Source organism: Scylla paramamosain, chromosome 11, assembly GCF_035594125.1.
Source record: "Scylla paramamosain isolate STU-SP2022 chromosome 11, ASM3559412v1, whole genome shotgun sequence".
In the NCBI taxonomy this organism is placed as follows: Eukaryota; Metazoa; Arthropoda; class Malacostraca; order Decapoda; family Portunidae; genus Scylla; species Scylla paramamosain.
The window spans coordinates 612,501-622,500 of NC_087161.1; the positions used below are offsets into that span (position 1 = coordinate 612,501).

Genomic DNA, 10,000 nt, shown 5'->3' on the forward strand with positions numbered 1-10,000 from the left:
GGACAGCCTCCACTCCAGGAACATGTCCTCGGCCCGCTCCGTCTCCCCCGCCCTGTCCCCCGCCCACCTGTGTGACAGGCCCGTCCTCCCCGTCCCACCGCCCGCCCAAGGAGGACTATGACCGCCCCGCCAGAGAGATCGCCCCTCTACATTATACAGGTGAGACACCGCCACTCTTTGTTATGTCACTCTGTGAACTATGTACTGTACGTATGTCATTCACCCCGCCACCTGCCCGGCACTGGCACTGCTACCGGCACTGTATTCCTCTCTTTCCATCTACGGCACTGTGCTCGTTACTTTATCCCCCGTCACTGTAATTACTTAGGTCTGTAGCTTTGCCTATATATATATACATATATATATATATATATATATATATATATATATATTATATATATATATATATATATATATATATATATATATATATATATATATATATATATATATATATATATATATATATATATATATACGAGTATATGATGCCCTGATAATGGCAATGACAACGATGAAGTCAGCAACTCGGTGTGGAGGCAGGTTAGGCAGAGTGCAGAGTGGTGGAGGGCGCGAGGTGCGGAAAGTGAAGCAAGTCTAATGAGAATTGACGCCGCTGACCACATAGCGTCGTCCTGTCCTATCAACACGTTCACGCCTGCAGTCACTTCCTCTTCTCACTCCACTCACCTCTATCTGTGGCACTCTGCCGCTTCCTCCTGGCACTGTATCTCTGTGGCACTGCAGTTAATTTTCCAGTCACTGTATTGCTGCTTCTGGCACTGTATTTTATTTTCACCCTCTATCTTTTTTTTTGACGTTGGACTTATCTTTGAGATTCTTGCATGCTATCTCTCTCTTCCGCACTGTATTTCCTTGGCACCATAATCTCTCTCTCTCTCTCTCTCTCTCTCTCTCTCTCTCTCTCTTCTCTCTCTCTCTCTCTCTCTCTCTCTCTCTCTCTCTCTCTCTCTCTCTCTCTCTCTCTCTCTCTCTCTCTCTCTCTCATTCCAGTTCTACAATAATTCACCTCTTAACACCGTGGCACTGTAACCATTTCTTTGGCACTGCAACTCTTTCTGTGGCTTAACAAGTACTGTACCTTCCTGTTTCACTTACTGTAACACCATAACGTTCATTGTACTGTATGTCCCTGGCACTGTATCTATATGATCTTAACTATGGATCTGAATTTGTTACAGTGACCCTAACTCTGGCACTGTGCTTGTTACAGTGACCCTAACTTTGGCACTGCATTTGTTATAGAAGCCCTAAGTCATTGGCAATGTAACTGTCATTGTTACTGTAATTCTCACTGATGCTGTAACCCCGGCACTGCTTCTTAACTCTACCTCTGCAGTTGTTACAGTAACTCAGACACTAACTGTAATTCTCACTGATACTGTAACTCTCCCGAACTGTAACTCTCACCCACACTGCTACTGTCACTGACGCTCACTGCCACTGCCACTGTATCACTGTCACTGACGCTCACTGCCACTGACACTGTATCACTGTCACTGACGCTCACTGCCACTGACACTGTATCACTGTCACTGCACTCAGCGGCACAGCACCTCATTAACACCATGAATATATTTTGTATTATATAAATATAGTTTTTCGTCATTCGACTCCACATACCTATTTGCGTTGGCACTGAAGGTCAACCTGGGACTGTTCTACCAGGCACTACCGTCACTATAATGTAACGTGATGAATGGCACTGGCATCCACAGGCACTAGATTTAACTTTCAGTTATTCATCGTGGCACTGCAGACTACGATGAATACAGTTGAAGCGTTCAGTAAGCGTCCTGCCATTTTGTGGAACTTGAAGATAAGCTGTAACAGTGCACCGAGGGATTGCAGCCTCCCCTCCAGATAGGCAGGCAGCAACCTAAGTGACCCTGGCACTGCTCTGGCACTGTCTAGCACAAGATTTTACCAGAATAGCGTATTTCGCTATGGTATTATGGTCACCATGGCAGTATTGCACTGGGGTACTGTATTTAACTGTGCTTTTGTATTCTACCGCGGCGCTGTTTCACTGTGGCACTGTGGTACTATATTCCACCGTAGCACTACTTTACTATGGCACTGCATTTGATTGAGCTATTGTATTCCACCGAGGCACTATTTCACTGTGATACTATTTAACTGTGCCACTGTATTTCACTGTGGTAATACATTAAATTCTTCTCCTGCATTTCACCGTGGCACTATTTCACTGTGACACTATTAACTGTGCCACTGTATTCCATTGTGGCAATACATTAAACTCTTCTCCTGCATTCCACCGTGGCACTATTTCACTATAACACTATTTAACTGTGCCACTGTATTCCACTGTTGTAATACATTAAACTGTCCTCCTGCATTCCACCATGGCACTATTTCACCATGACGCTGTATTTAACTGTGCCACTGTATTCCACTGTGACAATACATTAAACTGTCCTCCTGCATTTCACCGTGGCACTATTTCACCATGGCACTGTATTTAATTGTGCTGTTGCATTCCACCGTGGCACTATTTCACCATGGTAACTTTATTTCATTGTGCTAATGTATTCCACAGTAGCACTATTTCACTGTGGCACTGTATTTAACTGTGCCACTATACTCCCACCGTGGCACTGTTTCATTATTGAAGTAAGACAACCCAACAAAAACCAGGAAGAGAGGAAACACGAAAGAAAAAGGAAGAATATGAGATAAGAATGAAGAAGGAAGAAATGAAGAAGGAATTAAGAAAATGGAAAGAATAAATGAGGGAAGACAAATACAAACATGAAAGTAAGTACCAAGATTACAAGTAAACTATCACTGCCCAGACAGAAGAGAGATAAGACGTGACCGCCGAGGAGAATACCGAGAACCGGGGAATTACATCGGATTTCAAGAAGAGATTACAAGAACAGGTTACAAGAAGGCGGCTGTCACCAAATTAATAGACAAGGACCCAGTATTCTGAAACGCTCTGCTCTTTCATCACAACTATCTCCAAAGACCACAGCAACGACTAGCCGGGTTCCCCAAAGTTTCTCTCCTTTTAATAATGTAGAAACCTTGTTAATCTGTCACTAGAAATATAAAAATCACCCTTAACAACCCGTGTAACGACTATTTCCAAAGACCATAACATCGATCAACCAGGTTCCCCAGAGTCTTTTTTCCTGCTAATAATGTAGAAACCTTTTAATCAGTCACTAGAAACAAAAAAAAAAAAAAAAACACCCTTAACAACCCGTGTAACTTCAAGTAGAGCCTTTTGAATGTAGTGCTCGAATGTAAGTGCGGAGCGCTAATGTTTCTGAATGTAGTCCAAGGACACCGGAATTACCAGGCAGCTGACAGCATGTGTATTGCGGGAGACTGCTGGGGACGTACGCGAGGAGTGGGCCACAGCACGTGTTGAAACCCACCTCTTTGTTCCTGATCATACAAAGGATACGAATCACTCGAAAATTAACTTTATTCATAGTCATTGGAAAATTAACCGTATGATCGAAGTATTCAGTTGTCAGCCCCGTCATTCCATCGTCAGCCCCGCCATGTCATCGTCAGCCCCGCCATTCCATCGTCAGCCTCGCTATTCCATTGTCAGCCTCGCCATTCCATCGTCAGCTCCACTATTCCATCATCAGCACCACCATTCCATCGTCAGCTCTGCCATTCCATCGTCAGTCCTGCCATTCCATCGTCAGCTCCGCCATTCCATCGTCAGTCCCGTCGTTCCACAGTCAGCCCCGTCATTCTATCGTCAGCCCCGCCATTCCATCGTTAGCCCCGCCATTCCATCGTCAGCCCCCGCCATTCCATTGTCAGCCTCCTCAGCCTGCGCAGTGGCGGTAGCAAGGCGGCGGCGCAGCAGGAATCCCTCATTGACTCTCCCTCTCTTACTTACATCACGTACTGGTACTTCACTGCAAACAACCTCGTAAGGGACATCAGGTCTGCTACTGTTGCGTGACCTTCCATCATGCCTCTCCTTTCCTTCCCTTCGCCTGCTTGCCTGACATCCCTGAAGGAGAAGGCACAGTGTTGCCGGGTGATACTACGTACATGGGTTCCCTTGGAGCGTGTTGCAGGGGGGTACTGTTTTGAACCGGAGGGCACGGGCAGGGTTGGGCCACAGGGCATGGGCGGCGTGTGTTAGGAATTGTATAAGGTGTAGATGGAGATATAGGGGTGCTGGTGTTACTGGCGATGGGGTGTTGGGCAGGCGGTGTATGGTGTGTGGCCACTGGCACCATTACCTCCACTTGGCCACACTGCAGGCTGCTACCACATCAAGCCGTGCTCCACACTGTCACCACCTCGCCTCCTTGAGTCCTATCTCGTCCCGACACTCCCTCAGCGAAAGCTCTCGTCCTCATCTCCGGTGTCTAATCATTCAAACGTGACTAGTATTTCGTCATGCCTCAGAAATATACACGAGGTGCTTCGCTAATTATTACTAAGCATCACCAGTGGCTCAGGGGCATGCAGGCGTCGCCTCGTCAGCTTCCCTCGCAATGGTGCTAAAATCCTCGGGCCTCGTCCCATACAACCACCAACAGAGGGGAGCGCTGCCCATTCTAACAACATCATGGCATGGCGACGGCACCCACTCCTCTGTCATCATCCCGCAAGCAAACAGAGTAATCGCCTGGTATCGGGAGGCTCCCACCGCCAGCCGCGATGGTGATCAGCCAGACAATGGTACACAAAGGCTGCCTCACAACCACTCAGGGCACTCTCACCAGATGTGTGGGAGACCCGGTGTGGAGCACTGGGGCACCACCAGGTGTGTGGAACCCTTGTGAGGAGCACTGGGTCAGGAACCCTCACCTTGGAGCACAAGGTCACAGTGGCACCAGAGCCGCCAAAGGTCACCTTGACCAGCCTCCGTCCCTTACCCACGTTATCGATTAGCCTCCATGCTGTCCCGAGCACCGGCTGCTGCTGCTGAGTCTCTCTCTTCACCTCTGCCAGGGGCGCGCGCTACCCGCCATCACTGCCCAGGCACCGTGCGTGCAGGGAAGGACGCGTTTGGTCCTGGCATTGTCTCTTTCACTGTCCAGACACAACCTGCAGGGAAGGACATGCCCGCCACGGGGACAAGCACCTCTCCGCCAATGGACTGTCAATGCGATGCCGTGTATTCACGATGCACCTCACACAGGCACTGCTCAGCAGTTCTTACTGTGCACTGGCTCTTGTTGCCACACGCTGGCACTCTGTGACACACTGTGGAATACTATCAAACATAAAATCACGGCACCTTTTGTAACTCTGTCACTCTCCGTTACAACCTAGCACTCTCTAACTCCCTGGTACTGTCCAACATGACGTGGCACTTTGGCATACCCTGGCATTCTCCACCACGGACCTGGCACTTTCGCATAGCCTGGAATTCTCCACCACGACCTGGCACTTTGCCATACCCTGGCACTCTCCACCACGCTCTACAATCCTCAGTCATACCCTGCCTATCTATCTGTCTATCTCTCTCTGTCTATCTATCAGTCTATCTATCCCGGGAAGAAGCAATTCAACTCCTTTGTAGCTAATTTTTCCCCTTTGCCTCATCCCATCATCGAATCTTTCCCTTTGTCTTTAATCCTCTCTCTCTCTCTCTCTCTCTCTCTCTCTCTCTCTCTCTCTCTCTCTCTCTCTCTCTCTCTCTCTCTCTCTCTCTCTCTCTCTGTCTTGTTTTTTACCGTTCTCTTTTTCTCGTCTTTTTTGTAAGTCTGTGTCAACTTCTCTGTCTGTCTGTCTGTCTATCTGCCTGTCTCCCTGTCTGTCCATGTGTCTGTATGTCTTTCTTTTTATCAGGCTGCCTACTTATCTTCCTGTCTGTCTTTGTCTGTCCGTCTGTCTGTCTGTGTGTCTGTTTCTTATATGCAATAACACGCCTATCTGACCATATTCACGCACGCTTGTTTGGTGGTGGTGTTGTTGGTGTTGGTGTTGGTGGTGGTGGTGGTGGTGGTGTAGCCAGTTCAGTGCTGCAACAGAACTGCAGGCCGCTATGGGTGCCGTATCCTCTCCCTCCAATCAATACATACTCCCTCTGCAGTTTACACTCACAACAAGTTCCCTATGCTCCACCACACTACATACGTTTCAGTACGAACACTTCACCCACACCTACACTTCACCACGCTACTCTTCCTTACAGGTACTCTTACATTTCAATACACCCACAATACACTGCACTACACCACACTTCTCCACACCCGCACCACACTTAACCACACACACACCACAATGCATTTCACTTCACTTAAACCTGCTGACATCAATTATCTTCACGTAATCTTGTATTTTGTCCCTCTCCCCTCTCCCTTCTCCCCTCTTCCCTCTCCCCCTCTCCCCTCTCTCTCACTTCTGCCTGATTCCTCTCACCCTGCACTCTGCTAAGCTAAGTGCCACCCTGTAAGTGCCTCATGGAAGTTAGAGTGTTATATTCCTCACCCTGTCACCCTTCCATCTCACCTCTTCCTTCTCACCCTGTCACCCTGTCCTTCCTTACTTCCTACTCACCCTGTCGTACTTCCTTACAATCCACTCACCCTTATATTTCACTCTGTCACCCTTCCTTACTTCCCACCTCACCCTGAATACTGTCTCTCGCTCTCTCACTCTCACACCCTGTCGTAAACCCTTTCCTCTCCATTCCCTCTCCCCTGTCATGTCCTCCTCCACCATTTATCACCATTCGCTGCCCTCCCTTCTCTCCCTCTCTCTTTCTCTCTCTCCCTCTCCCTCTTACCCCAGGATATACTCACGCCCCTGGGGACTGGTAAGCCAAACACCTGAGGCCAGAGAGAGAGAGAGAGAGAGAGAGAGAGAGAGAGAGAGAGAGAGAGAGAGAGAGAGAGAGAGAGAGAGAGAGAGAGAGAGAGAGAGAGAGAGAGAGAGAGAGAGAGAGAGAGAGAGAGAGAGAGAGAGAGAGAGAGAATCATCATCACTATCAGCAACTTCACCGCCATATGAAAAGCTTTCATCACCACCGCCACCACCACTGTCACCACCACCACCACCACCACCACCACCGCAACCCTTTCCCCTTTCTCTCTTTCCCTTTCTCTTTTAAATGACTCAATTTCTTGTTTACTCTCTCTCTCTCTCTCTCTCTCTCTCTCTCTCTCTCTCTCTCTCTCTCTCTCTCTCTCTCTCTCTCTCTCGTGTTTTCCTCTTTCTCATTTTTTTCCTGCTCTTCCTCCTTTTCGTCATCCTCCACCATTTCCTCCTCCTCTTCTTCCTCCTCCTGCTCCTCCTCCTCCTTCAGCTGGTCGCGTGGCATAATTGGATCACAAAAGGTCAGGTCACTTCTCACAATATAATTACATTTTTTAGGTCAACGAAAGAAAAAAACCTTAAAAATACTGGTTTGCATGAGTGTGTCCAAAGCTGACCTTTCTTCTTGACCTTGGGTGAGTGGGGGGGGCACCTCTGTCTGCGACCTTGAGGTGTGTGACTGATTTGTTTATTTGTGTATTTATACTGCTTGTCAGTTAATTTTTTTTCCTTATGTGGGATGTAATATTGATTTTTTTGTTTTGTTTATTTGTTCGACTATTCAGTTTTCATTAATCAATTAGTTCCTTTATTTGTTTATTCGTCCGTTCAGTCATTCAGTTATTTTTTGTGCAATTTTTTCTTTACTATTCCTTGCTTTGTTTTAATTTTTTCCCTTATTTTCTTTATTCCTTTCGTTTCCTGTTTCTTTGTTCTGCTATACGTGTGAAGAAAATAAATGTTAATCACAAATATTGCAAGATTTATATTTATAATTCCACGGAAAGGGAACTGAGTAATGATTTAATCAATACCTTACTGGATGAATGACTTAACTTGACTTAAATCAACTCGTACTAAACATTTCACGGCTAAAGTATTTCTAACGTTTCTTGATGTGGATTACCTAACTACTTGGATTAATGCATGCTTTCTAATCAATAGTGTGTGTGTGTGTGTGTGTGTGTGTGTGTGTGTGTGTGTGTGTGTGTGTGTGTGTGTGTGTGTGTGTGTGTGTGTTTCTGCCAACTTCCTATCTATGTTTTAACCTTAAGGTATCATCATCTTTCACTCACACACACACACACACACACACACACACACACACACACACACACACACACACACACTTGCTTGGACCACATGTGTAGGTATTAAGTTCACTCGGTATACACTTTCATTCCTTAATTGCTATAAGCATTCACACCCAAGGTCATGCATATATTATTTTACACTAACTAATCATGGTGAAAAGTAAAAGTAGTAGTAGAAGTTGTAGTAGTAGTAGTAGTAGTAGTAGTAGTAGTAGTAGTAGTAGTAGTAGTAGTAGTAGTAGTAGTAGTAATAATAATGATAATAATAATAAACAAGTTGCAAATTGGAATCATCAAGGTCATTTGAGTGTGTGTGTGTGTGTGTGTGTGTGTGTGCGAGCCAGTCATCAGTATAATATTGAGCAAGACAAGTGTTGAAATAAAATTTTACCAAGGTTAGGAAAGTAATAAAAAATGAAAGGGATAAGTTTGTGTTTTTACATTTTTACTCTCCTGAAGGCGAGGCTGACGAGGCCCTGCGTTCCTTCCTCCCGCGGTGACGTGGAGGAAAGAGGAGATAATAGAGGGAAACACAGGAATATGAGATAAATACGAGGAAGAGATGGGGGAAAATAATTGAGAGAGAGAGAGAGAGAGAGAGAGAGAGAGAGAGAGAGAGAGAGAGAGAGAGAGAGAGACTTCTATTTATTATTTGCAAACAGATATACATCTTACCTCTCCTCTTTCATCCCTACACACACACACACACACACACACACACACACACACACACACACACACACACACACACACCTGATTACTGATTCTATTCCATTCATCTACTACTCTATTTGAGAATCGTTTCCTTTCAGTCTCTTTTTTTAAAATCTAACTTTACCAAGCTTCAAAACATTATTCCTTGTCTTATCCTGATTACTAACCACGAGAATTTTGCTTATGTCCTCCTTGTTAGATTCATCTCCTTTTAATTTTTTTGTACCTTTTATGCTAAGTTTTCTCTAATGCTTCGTCTAAGGATGTGATGCACTCATGGGCAACAGTACCAGCACTGTACTCATTCCCGCTGTATGTTGCGCTTTTATTTATCATCAGCGTTGTTATCCTCGTCTTTATACTGGGTCGCTGCTTACTTTTGCTGAGCCGCCTCCATCTGTCTTTATCTTCTCTCTCATGTTTGCTCCTGTGTAATCTTTCCATCCTATCTTGGCTTCTCCTCTCCTTCTACTTCAGTGTATTTTCATATCCAGTGCACTTTTCTCATCGCTTTCTCCACTGTTCCTTGCCCTCTTCCTCAGTCTTAAGTCTTCGGATCTGTTGCTAGTCTCCATGCCAGACTGTTGCTAGTCCCCATGCCAGACTGTTGCTAGTCTCCATGCCAGACTGTTGCTAGTCTCCATGCCAGACGAGGCAATTGATAGTTGTCTAGCGGATCGGGGCTCATGTTCACAACGCTCTCTTTTCTCACCAGGACTGTTTTTAAATGTCACAGATGATTGCTCTGGTGGTCATTCATATTTTCCTAGATGGTGCTGAGTCATTGCTAAAACATTGCCACAAACATGGAAAATCCCCAAAAAACAGTAAGAATATTTCAAATAAAGCCTGCCATATTAAAAGGTGCCGAGACGAGACGCCGAAACGCTTCAAAATACGAACTAAGTTCAATTTATTGTTCATTTAAGTATGGTTCAGGTGTTGGTTGCGAGTATTGCCCTTGTATCGGCACACTCCCTCACTGGACCCTCTGTCACAGGGCTGTTAAATACGCTGTCATTGAGGAGCTGTGATCCTATTCAGGCGGCAGGCACCGTCTTCATGGTGAGCCATAATATTACCTCCGCTCTGGTGAGGCGCTTGAAACACTTGAAGCAGTCAGGCAACCATTGCACACATTTTAAACTGCGCTGTCACATGACGCTGCCTCTCCCGCCGAC

The 10,000-nt window shown here is 45.9% G+C and overlaps 1 protein-coding gene across 1 annotated transcript in view; it reads left to right on the forward strand.

The window, feature by feature from the left end:
• Positions 1 to 10,000, forward strand: part of LOC135105270 (glutamate decarboxylase-like) — a 73,801-nt gene that overhangs the window by 10,772 nt on the left and 53,029 nt on the right. Inside the window, 1 exon segment of the mRNA XM_064013490.1 lies at positions 1 to 159. This exon segment is cut by the window's left edge and continues 70 nt beyond it. Within this exon segment, the coding sequence (XP_063869560.1) occupies positions 1 to 159 (159 nt within the window).